This window comes from Bipolaris sorokiniana (genome assembly GCF_000338995.1).
Source record: "Bipolaris sorokiniana ND90Pr unplaced genomic scaffold COCSAscaffold_3, whole genome shotgun sequence".
Classification (NCBI taxonomy): Eukaryota; Fungi; Ascomycota; class Dothideomycetes; order Pleosporales; family Pleosporaceae; genus Bipolaris; species Bipolaris sorokiniana.
The window spans coordinates 2,298,024-2,315,516 of record NW_006911897.1 but is presented as its reverse complement, the minus strand read 5'-3'; the positions used below and the strand labels follow the sequence as shown (position 1 = coordinate 2,315,516).

General features: G+C 50.8%; 7 protein-coding genes across 7 annotated transcripts; 3 read left to right on the top strand and 4 right to left on the bottom strand.

Annotated features, from left to right (window-relative positions):
* Positions 1 to 98: 98 nt before the first annotated feature.
* Positions 99 to 1,180, top strand: COCSADRAFT_137053 (uncharacterized protein). Its single transcript, XM_007699133.1, has 2 exons — positions 99 to 494; positions 544 to 1,180. The coding sequence occupies exons 1-2, from the start codon at positions 333 to 335 to the stop codon at positions 889 to 891; spliced, it is 510 nt and encodes a 169-aa protein (XP_007697323.1). The 5' UTR covers positions 99 to 332; the 3' UTR covers positions 892 to 1,180.
* Positions 1,181 to 1,524: 344 nt separating this feature from the next.
* Positions 1,525 to 2,964, bottom strand: COCSADRAFT_292879 (uncharacterized protein). Its single transcript, XM_007699132.1, has 3 exons — positions 2,516 to 2,964; positions 2,249 to 2,431; positions 1,525 to 2,174 (listed from the first exon to the last, which is right to left on the bottom strand). The coding sequence occupies exons 1-3, from the start codon at positions 2,642 to 2,644 to the stop codon at positions 1,563 to 1,565; spliced, it is 924 nt and encodes a 307-aa protein (XP_007697322.1). The 5' UTR covers positions 2,645 to 2,964; the 3' UTR covers positions 1,525 to 1,562.
* A 435-nt stretch (positions 2,965 to 3,399) lies between these two features.
* COCSADRAFT_83782 (uncharacterized protein) lies at positions 3,400 to 5,520 on the bottom strand (the record flags this gene model as incomplete). Its single annotated transcript, XM_007699131.1, has 4 exons — positions 3,400 to 4,612; positions 4,663 to 5,158; positions 5,213 to 5,272; positions 5,325 to 5,520. 4 exons carry the CDS (start codon positions 5,518 to 5,520, stop codon positions 3,400 to 3,402), a joined length of 1,965 nt encoding a protein of 654 aa, XP_007697321.1.
* A 745-nt stretch (positions 5,521 to 6,265) lies between these two features.
* Positions 6,266 to 9,387, top strand: COCSADRAFT_81579 (uncharacterized protein; the record flags this gene model as incomplete). The annotated part of the gene is made up of 2 exons (XM_007699130.1): positions 6,266 to 9,189; positions 9,243 to 9,387. 2 exons carry the CDS (start codon positions 6,266 to 6,268, stop codon positions 9,385 to 9,387), a joined length of 3,069 nt encoding a protein of 1,022 aa, XP_007697320.1.
* A 25-nt stretch (positions 9,388 to 9,412) lies between these two features.
* COCSADRAFT_82727 (uncharacterized protein) lies at positions 9,413 to 10,060 on the bottom strand (the record flags this gene model as incomplete). The annotated part of the gene is made up of 2 exons (XM_007699129.1): positions 9,413 to 9,565; positions 9,731 to 10,060. The coding sequence occupies 2 exons, from the start codon at positions 10,058 to 10,060 to the stop codon at positions 9,413 to 9,415; spliced, it is 483 nt and encodes a 160-aa protein (XP_007697319.1).
* Positions 10,061 to 10,445: 385 nt separating this feature from the next.
* On the top strand, positions 10,446 to 13,972 carry COCSADRAFT_111827 (uncharacterized protein). The gene is made up of 9 exons (XM_007699128.1): positions 10,446 to 10,796; positions 10,856 to 11,159; positions 11,219 to 11,346; positions 11,399 to 11,781; positions 11,830 to 11,966; positions 12,016 to 12,105; positions 12,162 to 12,981; positions 13,058 to 13,165; positions 13,239 to 13,972. The coding sequence occupies exons 1-9, from the start codon at positions 10,534 to 10,536 to the stop codon at positions 13,805 to 13,807; spliced, it is 2,802 nt and encodes a 933-aa protein (XP_007697318.1). The 5' UTR covers positions 10,446 to 10,533; the 3' UTR covers positions 13,808 to 13,972.
* COCSADRAFT_24087 (uncharacterized protein) lies at positions 13,958 to 15,379 on the bottom strand (the record flags this gene model as incomplete). The annotated part of the gene is made up of 4 exons (XM_007698264.1): positions 13,958 to 14,471; positions 14,551 to 15,000; positions 15,151 to 15,240; positions 15,324 to 15,379. The coding sequence occupies 4 exons, from the start codon at positions 15,377 to 15,379 to the stop codon at positions 13,958 to 13,960; spliced, it is 1,110 nt and encodes a 369-aa protein (XP_007696454.1).
* Positions 15,380 to 17,493: the final 2,114 nt, after the last annotated feature.

Genomic DNA, 17,493 nt, shown 5'->3' with positions numbered 1-17,493 from the left:
GGGGCAAAGGGTGTCTTTGGCGACGGCAGCCTTGCGCTTGGGCCTGATTGGGACGGCTTGGCCTAAGCTCGCCTCTGGCTGGCGGCGGCGGACGAGCGACCATCATAGTTGCCTTTCTCTTACTTACCTCTCTTCTGTGCGCAAACCTACAAACACCCCGTCTCTATATAACCCCCCGCCGTCGCCTTCTTTGCCTCTCCCAATACCACCAACCCACTTGCTCCGACCAGTAGCCCATTGACTTCTGGCTCTGCGCACTTCATCTCCACCCCAGCCACAGCTTACCCCACTTACACGTCTACTCTACACCACCTCCCCCAACGCCTACTACAATGGCTTCCACTAATGCCGAAGGTGTCAAGCTCATCAGCATCACCACCTCTGATGGCGTCAACATGCAAGTCGAGCGCCCCGTTGCCGAGCGCTCCATCCTGATCAAGAACTTGCTCGAGGATCTTGGTGGTGAATCCGACGAGTCCATCCCCATCCCTAATGTATGCCACACTACCACCTGCCTAAGCAATCACCGCTGACAGCTCCCAGGTAAATGAAGCCGTTATGAAGAAGGTGCTCGAGTGGTGCACTCACCACAAGAACGACCCACCCGCCACCCAGGACGACGACTCGGACTCGCGCAAGAAGTCAACCGACATTGACGAGTGGGACCAGAAGTTCATGCAGGTCGACCAAGAGATGCTTTTTGAGATTATCCTCGCCGCCAACTACCTCGACATTAAGGCCCTCCTCGATGTTGGCTGCAAGACGGTCGCCAACATGATCAAGGGAAAGTCGCCCGATGAGATCCGTAAGACGTTCAACATTCAGAACGACTTCACCCCCGAGGAGGAGGAGCAAATCCGCCGGGAGAACGAGTGGGCCGAGGACCGCTAAGATAACAAAGACCCAAGTCTCTTGACTGAATCTTTCTTACCTCTTGTATGCCTTGCTACCGGCAGTCACGGCGGGTAGGTTTGGGCCATGCGCTGCTATGAGTGGGTTTGTCTCTGGCGCAGCGGAGTTTGACGGTTATGAATCATTTCTATTTTCCATGGGTGTGACAAGGTGACGCCCTCTTGGTAAACATCACTAGTGGCCACTAGTCGGTTATAAACAGTGAGGGTGCGGGTTCACTGTCTGCTGCATGGGCATATCTGCACCGTTTGCAGTTTTGATTACAGGTAGCTCAATGTAAACAACAAAAGTCCACCGTGTTTGTAGTATGTGTGTCTTTGTTCATGTTGTGACCGTGTTTGTCTGTCTACTCGCTTTGCCTCGGCCTTGAGAATGACGTGATTTGTGGTTTGACATGGTTTGATATAGTGATGAGAACTGTTCAAATGAGCAATGTGTCATCCGATGAAAAGAACGAGACGACTCAGAATGCAAGACAAGAAGAACAAGCAAAATGTTGAATCGGAGTCAGGAGTATCCCACTCGACCATTTTTCATCTTTCTATACTACATCCCCCTCCTCCATTTTTATTGAATAGAACAAGAAAACGCCATATCAATCCCCTTCATATACATACACCCCCCCCCCCTTTCTTTTCTCCTATCTGAGCTTACCACCCCCTCTTCGCCAGCTTCTCCTCCTCCGCCATGGAACTACAGTTAATCCCGACCATCGCCTCGCCCAAATCCATACTAACCTCCATCAACACCTTGGGATCATTATAATGCGTGACCGCCTGCACAATCGCCTTGGCCCTCTTGGCCGCATCTCCCGACTTGAAAATGCCAGATCCCACAAACACGCCATCGCAGCCTAGCTGCATCATGAGCGCCGCATCCGCGGGTGTCGCCACACCGCCCGCTGCAAAGTTGACAACGGGAAGCCGTCCCAGCTTAGCAGTCTCCTTGAGAAGCGCATAGTCAACCTGGAGTTCCTTGGCATAAACCCGCAGCTCCTCCTCTGACATGTTCTTCGCGCGGGCAATTTCCGCGTTCACGCTGCGCATGTGGCGCACAGCTTCGATGACGTCGCCGGTTCCCGCCTCGCCTTTTGTGCGGATCATAGCGGCGCCTTCGGAAATGCGGCGTAGGGCTTCGCCGAGGTTGCGGCAGCCGCAGACAAAGGGGATGCGGAAGGGGTGCTTGGAGACGTGGTGCACGGCGTCGGCGGGGGTCAGGACTTCGGATTCGTCGATGTAGTCTACGCCGAGGGCTTCGAGGATCTAGTTGTGTCGACTGTCAGCGAATTGGTTGCGTTTAGAGGGGGTAGATACAGGGGGAGGGAATATAGACTTACCTGGCATTCAACGAAATGACCAATTCTGGCTTTGGCCATGACGGGGATGGTGACCGTGTCCATGATTTCCTTAATCATCTTGGGGTCGCTCATGCGTGCTACGCCGCCTTGAGCGCGAATGTCGGCGGGGACACGCTCAAGGGCCATGACGGCTGAGGCTCCGGCTTCTTCTGCTATCCGTGCCTGTGTACATCATGTGGTTAACCAGACTGCTTCATACTTGTGTCCATGGGAAATCCCCGGGCTCGAGAGAAGGAATTGACATACTTGCTCAGCATTGACAACGTCCATAATGACTCCGCCCTTCAGCATACGTGCCAATCCGGCCTTGACAGCAAAGTTATTCTCGCCATCTTGGGCGCGGTTGCCATTGGTGGTGGGGAGTTCAGTTGCCATTGCGTCGTTTGGAGAAGAAAAAAAGATGACAGGTATAGGAATTGAATCTGACAGTGGGATGATTCAAGAAACAAAGAGGAAGAGAGAGATATAAAGCAAGAGAAAGAAAGAGCTAATTAGTAGTCAAGTAATACCGCCCAAGGCCACAATAGGCAATCAAAGTCGTTTAGGAAAATCCCAGGTAAGATCGTGAGTCAACGTCGAAACAAATGTATTACCTGTACATGTACCCGCGGGCATCGCAATATTTTTTTTGCCTTACCAAGGTCCCTCTATCCCGCCATCCTTAGCACAGCTCGGAGCTTGCCCCGCCATCACCCGCGGCCTTCTAGACCCCACCATGCGCCCTTTGACACACGCCCTGTTCTGGCCGTCCAATCACGCTCTCGGCCTTGCTGACTGCCATGGCCGTTAATTGCCGTCATGGCCTTGGGCCACCGGAGCCCGTCTCTCTCCATGAGTTCATGGTGCGGTACCGGACTGGAGACATTGCATACATTACTGCAAATATTAGTGTACACTTAGTAACTCACCTGATGAGCTTTCGGTCCGAGTGGGTCTGTGGCCACCAGAAGACCCTGGACGATGCTGCAGAATGTCAAGGCCCATGCTTACTCCATGCCTAGTATGTATCGTACCAACGCTGCACCTGTGAGAACGTATGTGCATGTGCTAATGCCAATGCCGAGCCACAGACTACTGGCTACCTTGTTGTCCTCAAGACTATCTTCCTGATTGCTTGTTACACTACTTTTCTAGTATGGTGCCGTCTCGCGCTTCAACCACTCCAATGTCAAGGCGTCGTTCTCGAAGAACTTGCTCGTCTTCTCATACACTTCCTTGTGGTAGTCATTGAGAAACGCCTTTTCGTCCTCTGTGAGCAGGCTCATGTCAACCAAGTTGCGGCAATGAGGTGTCATTGTCACATGCTCGAAACCGAGATACGGCTTGTCGCCAAATTTGTGTTTGGTTTCGACTTCCTTGACCATGACCATATTCTCGATTCGGATTCCGAACTTTCCATCCTCGTAGTATCCGGGCTCGTCGGACACGACGTTTCCGACGGCCAATGAGACCTCCGAATATTGTACCCTTGTGCCGATCCCAATCGGCCCCTCATGAACATTTAGAAACGACCCGACACCATGTCCTGTGCCGTGACGGTAATCAAGGCCCTCCGCCCACAGAAATTGGCGAGCTAACGAATCCAAAGCGAAGCCAGTCGTGCCCTTTGGAAACTTGACGCGCTCGAGAGCCATGTTACCTTTTAGCACGAGTGTGTATGCTTTGCGCTCCATCTCGGTTGGCTCTGTAAAGTGCAGTGTCCGCGTGGTATCTGTAGTGCCATCACGGTATTGCGCTCCAGAGTCGCAGAGGTAGATGGCTTTGGGGTCAATGACTGAGCATGCACCCTTCTCTGGCTTGTAGTGTATGACTGCCGCATTTGGGCCTGTTGACGAAATGGTATCAAAGGAAAGACCCATGAACATGTCGTGCTTCTTGCGAATCTCCTCCAGCTTGTCAGCAGCATCGACTTCGTCCAGCGTAGCCTTTTTGTTGATCAGCTGGTCCTCTAGCCAGGCAAAGTATTCACTTAATGCAGCTCCGTCGCGGATATGACACTGTCGCATGCCTTCCAGCTCGACCTCGTTCTTGACTGCCTTGGCATCTCCGACTGGACTCCGCGTCTCCTCGACCTTGTCTTCACCACCGAGGGCCTTGTTGAGCGCCCATGAAGCCCGGTTCGAGGTCAGGAACTTCTTGGGTGTAGCGTCCTTTTCGCTTGTTGCAGAGAGCTCCTTGCTTAGTGCGGTGACATCGCCAAAAATTTCTTCATATGGACGAATGGTGACTTTGTCGCCCAGGTGCTTCTTGACGTCTTCGGGTAGCTTGCTGTCGTCGACGTAGAGTGTAGCGGCGGTGGGTGTGATGACGGCGTACGAGAAGAAGACTGGGTTGTAAGGAATGCTGTGCGACGTCAGTTTGGGTTCTTTAACTTGGCTTCATGGCACACGTACTCGCTGCCACGGAGGTTGAAGAGCCACGCGACCTCGTCAAGCATGGACACAACAAAACCCAGGCTCTTCTTCTTGTCCAGCTCCTTTCGTAGATCCTCAATCTTGTCGCTAAAGCTCTTGCCAGCGTACTTGTCGGGCTGGACAATGACCTTTTCACTTGGGCGAGCTGGTCTCTCTGCGCCCCATACCAAATCGACCAAGTTCTCGTCAACAGCCTTGTACTCGCCGCCCTTCTTCTTGATCTTGTCCGCAAGTTTACGGGCGTCTGCTGCTGTGACTACGCTCGGGTCGACGCCAACAACCTTGCCTCCCTCGGCCTGGTCTGCGGTCCACTCTTGGATGGTAGGCACGTCCTGTATGCCCTGCTTCAGCAGCTCCCAGTTGCTGTCCAGCTGCTTCTCGGCCTGGTTGAAATAACGTCCGTCTGTCGAGAGGGCTGCCTTCTCATGTGTGATGACTGCATAGCCAGCGGAGCCAGTGAAGCCACTGATATATGCTAGGAAGGGTCAATAGGGTGGGATACGACGAGTAGCGGGGGTCCTGTTCTGACCTCGGCGGGCGTCACACGGGGCAATGTACTCGCTCTGATGGCTGTCTTCGGAGGGCACCACTGCATAATGTCAGCGACCCATTTGCAGCCTTGTTGGGGGGCGCAGGCGTACTGTAGATGTCGACATTGCGCTCCTTCATGAGCTTGCGGAGCTCTGCCAGCCGGTGGGATGTATCTACTTTGGCCATGTCGATGGCACGCAGGGCGGCAGAAGCGTGAAGATGTCTGGTGGAGGAGAATGGCGACTTTGCAGCTACACATGCAGCGGCTATCGCGTGGGACCGCCGTAAGATACGCGGCAAGAGCATCAAGGAGTGACACGTTGGTTTATGCCGACGGTCAATCGGTACATGCACGCCACCCCGCCAATCTCCAGCCCACAGCATCAGCTTACTTACAGCCTCGCACCCCACGGTGGACCCTGGGACCAACATCGCCAAGCACGAAAACCCTCTTGCTCAGGCACCGCCGTCTTTAAATCGCCCGCCACAGCTGGGCGTCTTCTGCATGCTCTGCCAGAGGCCATGGACTTGCACTTGCATCGCTGTCGCCTGCTGTTGACCCTGCCCCACTACGCGCCCAGGTACATGTCATTCAGTCTGCTCACCTCACCTTTGCCTTCTCGCTTTGCCTACTACTAGTCTCTCACCACTCTCCACCCGGACACGGCTCACTATGCTCAGCCTGCAATAATCCCAGAAACCACTACTAGATTCTCCAGGCTGCAACCCGCACATCGTGTAAGTCGCACAATCTGCATCCTTCTGGCGCCCAGTTCCCGCCCTTTAGTCGCGCTTTACTCCTTTGGGCCTCTCCACGAGCTAGTTTTGGGTGAATGGACGTCGGGCCAGCCATGATATCTGGCCAGCCCCAATCCCGCTTGACCTCGCTCCGTTTTTCCTCATCTTCGTCATCGGCCTTTGCATGACTCTCGCCGCTTCGCCCCCGAGCAACACTACTGCCTATTGCAGATTTTGATTGGCACAAGCAAACAACGTCATCAGCATACCCAAAAACAATCCCGAATCCACTGACACCGGCCTCAGAAAAAACATGGCTAGCAATGGGGCCCAGTCGTTTCCACTGCCGTATGAAGAAATAGAGCGCCTGGTCAAATCCTTATACGAGCCTGGCCAGGCCAAAAAAATCTCAGAGACCGAAGCCACCCTGCGCGTGCTCCAACGCTCGCCTCAGGGATGGGAAATTGCAAATGCTCTCCTCAAGAGCGACGATGAGCAGGTTCGCTTCTTTGGTGCTCTGACCCTTACCGTCAAGCTCAACGCAGACTCAGCCGAGCTGAGCGAAGAAGAATCTGAGCAACTATTATCAACACTCATCCATCACCTCGTTTCCCGACCTACTTCATCCATTGCAACCCGCAAAATTAGCTCAACATTGGCTCAGTACTTTACCAAACACATTTCAGTATGGACTCAGTGTGTTAGGAGTTTGGCTGCCTCTTTTGCCGTTCAGCAACCAGTCTTGGACGCCGCCCTGAGCGAGCACCCTTCAACATGGGATCTATTGCCACAATTCTCCGATGATCAGCTTTTGGTCATGCTCGATTTTGTAATGAGTTTAGCAGACGAATCTAAGAAACCCTCAAACGTCCCAGACCGGAAACCTCATGAGCGCATGGCGGCAAATGTCGAGAGTGTAGAGATCCTCCTTCATGTGTCGTTTGGCCGTGGCATCAAATGGCTATCGGTAGCTATCGATGACCCGAACTATGCTCAGTCTGTGCAGCAAGGAGAGAAGATATGTATAGCCGCTCTCAAATGTTTCACAGGGTGGATCTTCTATGCTCAATCAGAGTTCAAAGACAGCCCAGAGAAGCTACAACATCTTCGCTCCGTCAACGAGCTTGCTCTAACATGCCTTGAATATCATGTTGAGGATGCAATGGAACTTGTCGCGGAGATTCTTGAAAACTACCCTACGTTCTTCGAGAAAAAGCACCAAGAAATTCTATGGGCGGCCATCTCTGGTCCTTGGGGTCTGGAAATACTGAAAAACTCCGATGCCGAAACCGTCTCACTTGCAAGAATCATTGTGGCTTATGGACAAATTCTGCTCGAGTCCAAGGTCATCTACACCCAGCCGGATAATGCGCACTACCAACAAGTCATGTCATTCCTGCATGACCTCCTCAAATATCCGGAACCAGTAGGCGCGGAGGATGAGGTTGCTCCTGTAGTGCTTGACTTTTGGAGTAGCTATGTCAGCGCTATGTCCGAAGAAACATTCCTGTATCCCTCAGGGGAGCAGGTACCGGCATGGATGGATGCTGCCAAGGCCAATGTCCTCCAAGCCATATCCGAGCTTGTCCAGAAGATCATTTACCCGCCAGCCGACGTTACTGACTCTTGGGATTCGGATGCCAGAAAGACATTCAAGGTATTCCGTATCGATGTTCGCGACATCATTATGGATGCCTACGAACCCTTACGAGATGTTTTGACTGATCAATTCGTTGACTTCGCACTACATGGTTTGAGCGCAGGCAAATGGCTTGATCTTGAGACCGGCCTTTTCGGGCTCATCGCCATTGCCGATGCATTGACTCAGAGTTCGGACAACCGTATGCTCAGACTGTTCGCGCAACCACTATTCTCAACAATATCGAGCAGCCCAGGTGTACCTGCGATAACACGGCGGACTGCTGTTGAACTCGTCGCGGCTCTGAACCACTTTTTTCTCCGGAATCCGCAATTTCTCCCCCAAGTCCTCCCCTTTCTCCTTACTGCTTTGGCTCAGCCAGCAATCGCACATGGTGCTGCAAAGTCCTTTGCCTCGCTATGTTCCGAGTGTCGCAAGTCTCTGACAGGAGAGTTGGCGTCTTTCTTCCAAATGTACGAACAGTTCATTACCTATGCGACAGCCGAAGAATTCACCAAAAGCATGGTTCTGAAAGGCATTGCTGCCATAGTTCAAGCCCAGGAATCAGAAGAGAAGCAGTTAGAAGGCGTACGGCAACTCTTTCAGTACATCACGCGCGATGCCATGCAAGCGATCAACATCACCAAAGAAGGAGGGGACATGGAGCAGGGCCAAGTGCTCGCATTGACAACGTTAAAGTGTTTGGCAAACATAGGAAAAGCTATGCAAGCTTCAGACGAGGAAGTGATAGATCTCGAATCTGACAAGAAGCCTTCTACATTCTGGTTACAAGGACCAGGCAAGGAAATCCAAAACCAAATCATTAATCTCGTCAACTACATGACCCAGGTGTTCTCCGGTAATGACGAGATCGTCGAGGCCGCGTGTAGTGTTCTGCGTACTGGGTTCAAGGAGACAGTGTCAGGGCCCTTTGTCCTACCACTTTCTGCGGCGATTGATTTCATCACCAAGACGACATTGCAGACCCCAAGACTTCCGTTTGTGCTGGAAACAGCGTGTTGTTGGATCTCGTCACACAAGCACGAACAACCCGAAGGCTTTCAAGAGCAAGCCCAGCGTTTGCTCCAGCACAACCTGAGCATCATGCAAGCTCTGCAACACCCAAGAAATGACCCTGAGATTGCGGTTGGCTGTATTGAGCTTATCCAGAACTTCATCAACGCTGACCCTGGTCTCCTGAAGCAAGCATCCCCGGAAAATCTATCCGGAATGTTTGGTTTCACGGTTGAGTCGATCAAGTCTCCTGAGGTGTTGCCGAAACGCGCAGCTGCCAAGTTGTGGAAAGATATCTTTGAGCTCGCAGGCAACCCACATAGCACATACCATGCTACGACCCAGGAGATTGTGGCTCACTTCGGGCCCTCGGTCTGCTTTGCACTAATCGCGAACATCTGCGGAGAAGTAGACCACAGTAGCTTAGAGCACATTGTAGCGCCCCTTCGTGCTTTTATGAGGGCCGACAAGAACGCAAGAGCATACATCACAAACTCATTGGCGGAGCAGCCACTTCTCCAACGCTTGCAACAAGACCAGGGCGTTCAGGACATGGTGCGAAAACTCATTGAAAGCATGTCTAGGTATGTTTGGCCGATAGCCATGATGCGTGTATTCAAAGCTAACCTATGTACAGGAACGCAAGGAACAGTGTGGCTTTCAAGGACACGGTAAAGGCCTTCTGGTCGAGTTGCAAACAACTGCAGATGCAGCTCCAACCACAAGTGATGAACCCAGCGCATCGCTTTGCCCAAGGTTTCCCTCAACCGGCTGCATACTGAGTGACCTGTTGATAATTCGTTGGATTTAGAATTCAGCAAACGCAGCCATGGCGAACGTCAGACCAAAGGACAATTTGAAAGCCACATTGTCTTGAACCAGCGACCGGACGTTCATGGACTTTAGCCGGCGCTGGAGGAATGAGTACGGTATGATGTGGATTCCTCGCGACTCGATGAACTACCACATGGGTCAATCTTGTTTTTCACGTTCAAAGCATAAGCATGGAGGGCGGGTGATGGGAAGTGCATAACAGGGACGATATTCCCAGGATGTAATGTTCGGTAAAAGAAGTATATCCCAGATAGTTGTATAGAGCCTCAATGACTGAGATGATAAACTTACCTGTACAGCAAAGATGCCTAACCCAATCAATATAGCCAGCGGCTTGCTGAAGACGCTAATTCCCAACCCTCCAATAACACCGAGAATGCTTCCCATGCTAATTTGTCGAATTGCTCTGGGGTTTACCGCACCTGACTGAGTAATAACGGGTGTTCTTGCTTCAGCGGCATAGTTGCTCTTCAAGTCACTAGTAATCTTTGTGATGGGATCCGGTCCATCGCAGCGTATGCGTTGCGCATTTCGGAATTGATGTGCTAGCAGCGGTGTCGAGAGAATGAGCGGCGTGCTGAGCATCAGGCCTCTACGGAGACCTGGCAGAATAAACAACATATTTACCTGTCTCTGTGGGCGTCTAGGCTCACGGGCGAGCTGTTGCTGGTGTAGGTATTCGGAAAGCTGTCTCTCGAGGCTTCGGTCGGCTGTCGTGATGCGTGCAGAGGAGCGGATAGCACGTGCCGGTAGCAGGGTATGTGGAGCCGGGATGTGTATGGGAAGTTGCGTTCTTGTCAAACCACTCAATCCCAATGGCATTCGGTACATGTATGTTTGTGCTGGAATAGATTACTGACTTCTGGGGAAGAGCTGAAATCCGAGGATAGTGATGTCATTGGCTCACTAGCATATTTGCTAAGCCATCTTGGGCATAGCAGGACCCTGAGTTTGGGCGCCCCAAACGTAACGTCGCGTCTTCCAACACCATGTTGGACGTGTTGATCTCAACTAGGCACTATTTGGCGCTCGCCATGACAACTTTCGCTCCTTAAAATCTCTCAATTGACTAAAACACAGGTGGCTGGATCGCAATGGCGCTTCGAACGCTTTTTCTGACGGTCGCAAATCTTCTGATCCCAGTCGCGATACTGGTCTTCGCAACTGGCTTCTTTCCTTACAAACCGTTTATGCCGGGTCTTGCCCAGTATGAAGAACTTGGGTTCTCTGAAAAACTGGGCAAGGATTGGCAAAAGCCGCCTACTCCGCCGTTCGACAAAGTTGTCTTCATGGTGGTTGACGCGCTGAGAAGCGACTTTGTGTATGGCGAGGAGAGCGGCATGTCCTTTGTACAGAGGTACGACAGCCCGCTGGAAAGTCTGATACAGAGTCGCATCATGGCTGACATCCCTTTAGTCTAATACGCGACGGAACCGCACTACCGTTCACGGCTCACGCAACCTCCCCTACAATTACCATGCCACGTGTAAAGGCCATTACCACAGGCTCTATTCCCTCCTTCGTAGACGTAATCCTTAACTTTGCCGAATCAGACACGACGTCGACCCTCGCGACGCAGGACACATGGCTCGCGCAGATCAGAGCAAAGGACTTTGAAAATGGCAAAGGGAAGCTGGTCATGTACGGCGATGATACCTGGCTGAAGCTCTTTCCAAATGTTTTTGAGCGCGCAGATGGAACGAGCAGCTTTTTTGTCTCGGTCAGTCATGAGCGTCCTGTCGTATATAGGAACAATAGAATGTTGATTTCAAAGTGCAGGATTTTACAGAGGTTGACAATAATGTGACGAGGCATGTTCCAAATGAGTTGCTGAACAGTGACTGGAATGCAATGATTATGCATTATCTGGGTCTGGATCATATTGGGCACAAGGCTGGTCCGAAGAGGTGAATGCTGCGTTCAACTTGGTTAGGATTCAAAGTATTAACCGTCGCATAGCCCCAATATGGTTCCCAAACAGATTGAAATGGATGAAATTGTTCGCGACATTTACTCGGCTATCGAAAACGAGGACCACCTCTCCGACACTCTGTTCGTTCTTTGTGGCGACCATGGTATGAATGACGGCGGCAATCATGGTGGCTCCTCTCCTGGGGAGACATCTCCAGCACTTGTCTTTATGAGCCCAAAGCTTACCAAGATCACCAAACCCGCCAACAGAAAGAGTCCAGTCAAGCCCAAGACCGAAGGCGAGTTTGAATACTACCGCATGGTTGAGCAGAGTGATATCGCTCCAACACTGGCTAGCTTGCTTGGATTTCCGGTCCCCCAAAACAATCTCGGTGTCTTCCTTGAGGATTTCCTTCCCTTTTGGGATGCGCGTAAGTAACAATGCTGGCTGATAGATGGCTATGACTGATGATGGTTAGCTCTGGATCGCATCCAGCTTCTCTACCGCAACGCGAAGCAAATGAAGAAGATTGTGGCAGTCAAGTACACCAATCTCAAGTTCGAGGACTCGTTCGTAAAGTCGGGCCATGCTCCAGAGTGCGCCGAAGGATATGATGTATGTTCTGTGACAATCCCCACAGACAGTCAGTTACTAATGTGCTTAGGCAAATGATGGTCAAAAGCTCGCTTGTCTCTGGCGAGCAATTATCTCTTCGTTGGCAGACGGAAAGAATGATGTTACAAGCTTTTACAAGGTACGTATTGCGTCGCTCGCTGCCATAGTTCGGAAGATTCACACTAACAATATCAGTTCATGCACCTGGCTCAAGAAACCATGTCCAGCACAGCATCCAACTACAATCTGCCACGCCTCTTCATCGGCACAGGCCTAGCTTTCCTCATATGCATATTATCCTTCTTCACTCTCCCTTCCTTCCGACCCATCACTCCAGCCGGCATCTACTTCGGCCTATCCCTTGCTCTATACGCCATCCTCATGTTCGCATCCTCCTACGTGGAAGAAGAGCACAACTTCTGGTACTGGACCGCATCAGGCTGGTTCTTCTGCCTTTTCCTGCAGAACATGCGCAAGGAATGGTACAGCCAGTGGATCTTCCACCCCGCTATCATGGCGTTGGCCGTACACAGAATCATACGGAGATGGAATCAGACTGGCCAGAAGTACGCTGGCGCGGATGATATTGTGAATAGCGGCTTGTTTCATGGGAGATACTCTGCTATCCTGTGGATATTCATCGGAGTCACGTATATGGATCTTACGATTCGGCTAGCCAGGCACGTCGCACGTTCCGTTGCGACATTTGATTCTGACCAGAAAGCTCGTACCGTGGAGCTTGAATCGACGGATCAGCACCGCCTGCTTGGTACAATTGCTGTATTACCGCTATGTGGAACAGCATTCGTTTTCAAGCTTGCCTTCACGGCAAAGGACGCCCCAGAGATGACGAGCGGCATCAACGCAGACCTGATGGCGAAGATTGATACGTTGGAGCTTGTCGGCCTTGCTCGTATGGTCTTCGGTGGTGTTCTTCTGAGTGGAGTCTGGATCGCATTTGCCGAGTGGACACGCTCGAACAGGAGAAAAGCGCGTGGGAGGCAAGGCAACGGCGGTACGTCAACCATCCATCTAATCTCCATACCCTTTGCCTTGTAAAGAACAATCGCTAACAAAAATTTAACATTCAGATCTCGCCGTCGCCTTCTTCGACCTAACAACCCTCTTCCTCCTCACCCAAACAAAAGCAGAAAACATCCCCCTCTACTTCCTCTTCCGCCTCCAAAACCTCTTCCTCTGTACGTTTCCCCCCTTGCCCCTCCCCTCCCCCCTAAAAAAACTCAAACAAAGAAAACTGACCGACACAACCAGCCCTCCTCACCCTAACCCCAGCATCCATAACCCTAACCACCCTCCTCCTCTCCCAAACCTCCTTCTTCGCCCTCGCAAACTCCAACTCCATCTCCTCTATCTCCCTCTCCAACTCCTACAACGGAATCTCAACCTACAATATCTTCGCTGTCGGTCTCCTTGTCTTCGCATCCAACTGGGCTGGGCCTATATACTGGTCGCTAGCCGGCTTGCTGCTGCTGGGTCGCCATGGTGGCACGCAGCGCTTCGTGGATACGCGTGAGATGCATGTTGCGGATTGGGTGGCCAAGGAGCGTGAGTGGTTGGGTGAGTTGGCGGGGAGGGAGCAGGATGCTAGGGACAAGAGGGGAGGCTGGGAGGCCTGGGTAGGGCATGTGGCAGTGCTGACATTTTGGACGGGGGCGATGCTGGCGGCGGTTATGTTGGCTTGTATGGTATTGAGACAGCATTTGTTTATTTGGACGGTGTTTAGTCCCAAGTATCTGTTTGCCATGGCGTGGGGAGTTGCATGGCATTTGGGTGTTACGGTGGGGTTGGGTGGGTTGGTTTGGTGGTTGGGGAGCTGGTGAGGTTGGAGGGGTGTGTGTGTGGAGAGTGTAGTGGAGGGGTGGGTAGGAAAGAAGGATGAAAATATGCGTATCTTGTGACACTGATTTACTTGAGATTTGTAAGGTTTTGCGGATAGTCTTTGGTACTTTAGCTAACGCGTTTCTGATCTTCTACCTCTTCAGTGGATGCATGTGTGTATGCTGAGGTATTCTCACTCCCCCCGTTTCTTCCTCTTCTGTGCTAGCTCCCTCTGATTCTCCCTCTTCTATTATCACACCCCCTGTATCATCTTCTTCCTCTATTATCACTCCCCCAGCCTCCTCCTCTTCATGTATTGCTATCCCTCCCCCATTCTCCCCTCCTTCAACCCTTATTCCTTCTGTCTCCCCGATACTCTTCTTTCTCAATTCCTCCCTGCTCCTCTGCGCATCTTTCTTCCACCGTTCACGAACCCTCTTCTGTGCCGTTCCTCTCATAACTTCCTTTGTCAGTTCCTTCTTCTCACGCGCGTCCTCGACGACACTCCAGCGCACTCCGTCTTCGGCCAATTCTCTCGGATCATAGCGCGAAAGCTCAACAAACATTTGTTCACCGCAATATGTGCATCTGACTAGGTCGCCAGGCGCAACACCGGGTGGAATGGAGCCAGGAATTTTGATGGGATTGCTTGAGGTGTGTGGGGGTCTATATGCAGGTTGAAGAAGACGTTTGGTTAGTAGACTGCTTTCCCCTTTCTATGTCCCTGACTGAAGTGGAGACTCACACTCTGGATGAGCTCGCAACTCCCGACCCAGCATCGTGGCCATCCTTTCTCTTATCGACCCCGGAATCATCTTTTGTGATGCCCCTCTCGTTCAGGTTTCCACAGTACTCGCATCGCCACCAGTCTTGCGTCTTCGCCATGTCCACTATCTTCTCCTTTCTAGCCTCTTTCTTCTTATATGCGTCCTCGCGCCATGTATCTGATATGGGATTTCGTGTAATGTCTGGCCCGCGTCTCTGGGCTGGGAAACTTGGGTCGTGATGGCCTAGTAGAGGCGTTGTTGGCAAGCGAGTGCAATCGTGTTGGGGCTCATATGGGAACTGTTCTGGAAAGGTGGAAATCTGAGGCTCTAGGGATTGCGGTTGGAATGGCTGTGAAGCAGTGATTTGAGACATGGAGAGACGCGCTAGACCTGAAGAAATGGATGAATTCCGACTGCGGATTTGGACTCTGAGGGAGTGAGGATGTAAGCAAGGTGCAGAATTTAGAAGAATTGAAGTCTGTGAGAGCAGTTTTGTGTAGGATAGTCAGCTCTTCTGCTTCCTCGAGTGGTTCGCGTGCTTTTGTGATACGAAGGTCAGAAAGGGATGCAAGACATACACATCATTCTCTATTTCCTCTTGGCTTCTCTTTGAAAACGGCACGTTGGTACTTCTCTTGATTTCTGGGGGTGCAGTGTTCCCGTCGTCACTACAAACACCTCGTTAGCACTTATTGCCGGAGTCATCCTTCACTAATTGTCTTTGGAGATGTGACCAGAAATCAAGTTGTACCCTTGACCAGAATCTTCGGAAGTCGACTCCCAATCGTCTGAGTTGTCTTGACTCATTGCGTAAGGTTGCAAAGTAGTGAGCAGTATTGCTGTATAGAAATTTTATGACGCGAGAGTGAAATACAAGAGGTTCACTGACAGTGCAAAATGCTAGGAGGTGAGACAAGGTGCGCGATGAGTGTCTGGAAAGTGTACTTGACACATGCAGAATGCTCGCTGTCTTTGGGGTACCTTGGATGTCATCTCACATGATTTCATTTCCACCAGTAACGGATCTTGGAAACGGGTTTCGCAAAATATGTTGAGCAATCTTGTCAAGCTATATCAATGTCTCAAAACATTGAATTCCCTACGGAGTGATGATTCATGACGGTACGACCCTGTACCAAGGATGGCTACCACTTCTTGTGGTTTCTTTTAAAAGGTCTTACACTCTAGACAAGTTAACCAGAAAGTAATCAAGTACTATAAGTTCTGGGTTTTGCCTATCGTCATGTCCTAAGGCTATTGTAAGGGGCGTTAAACTTGAATCACTCCATCACTCCAACTGCAAATCCTGCTTCAAATGCTACTGCTAAAATCGCAAGGAAGTGTACAAATGCTCGCCATCAGATGCTATCCAACAGCATGCCCAGTCGCTTGTCAACAAACGCACATTATGTGTTACCAGAAATAGAAAGCCACGATGCTGATGCAAACAGTGTTAGTGCATATGAATCATCATCTACCTTGAATACTCGGTAGCTAAAGATAAGCTGGGATATCAGCCGCTTCAAACACAGGGTAGCTAGGGTTGATAAGTACAGGGTGTTGTGTATCTACCAAGGATGTGCACTGTCGGTACCTGCGACAGCAACGGCCGTGCGTCCCAGCAGAACCACATGCTACATAGCTAAGTCAGTAACCTTACCGTTAACCCCACATCGACAGAATACTCCCACCCTCTATAGCAGACTTCTTGTTTCAATATAGTAAATGCTCAGAAATACAGGGCTAGTCATGTGAGTCGGACCGGAGGAGCCAAAGCGACCACATAGCCTGCACTAAACACGATAAGTTAAGACGTGCTTAGTTTCACATTTTGCTCTGGTCATATTATACCACCATAACATCATGATAGATACACCTTTTGTCGCGATTATCTCTCGTTCATGATACGCAGGTATACATAGAGGTAGCAATGTAGTGGAGCGTTGACATATCGACAGACGGTGTAAAACAGCCATGCACTACAAACCCAGTTCAACATAAACCTCCGGTCCAATCACACCATCTGTCAAAGCGCATTTTCTTGGCTGCGACGCTACCTAGTGTAGAAACATAGGTCAAACAGGATCAGAGCGCCCTATGTAAAACGTTGCAGAACATGCCTAGATGTTATGCTCTAAAACGGCCGGAACGTTCCGTACGTGCGTAGGACCAATCAGAGACGGGGGATCTATACATTCACACTAGAGCAGATATAGATGACCTAACTCAATATAGATCTACCCTTCTCTACTCGACAGTCAAGTTCAAGGGATGATGTTCTGGATAGGCTTGACTGAATCGCTACTCGTAACTTGGACGACCTTGGCTAGCTAGGTGGTAACATTTCTTGACAGTTGACACATCCAGGCTTGTCCGAATATCCAATGCTGCGCAACACCGTATACCTAAACACCTGATGATGTGCGTGCACCACCTTGTTGTCGCGTGGATCTGACCACTGTTACTTTTTTTTATCGTGTTTCTGAGGCTCATGGTTCGTAGAGGATTAACATCTTGGATGAAGGAAAACCTTGGATGCGAAAAACCATGTACGTCTGCTTTGTCTGCTTGGCCTACAGGCTAGCTACGAAAGCACCATGGTTTTACGAATACCATGGTAGTGTGTATATTTTTAGATCATATTGGAGTTACATAGCAGTCTTCTACAGACAAGGTATCCTACCTATTAAGGCCAAAGCCCGATCAGAAGACAATCATTTATCTTTTGCTATGGTCCAGCATGTGAGTCAGACCTTTCTAACGAGAATACTGTAATCTAGCGGCAGAGCAGTTTCGAAACGATATAGTGGAGAATGTTCTTAAAATACACATCATGGTTTTTGTACCAGTAAGATCTGAGCCATCCGTGATCCGCGCCCACAGAGCACATCCATGAATAAGGCATTACTATCCTTGGCTCA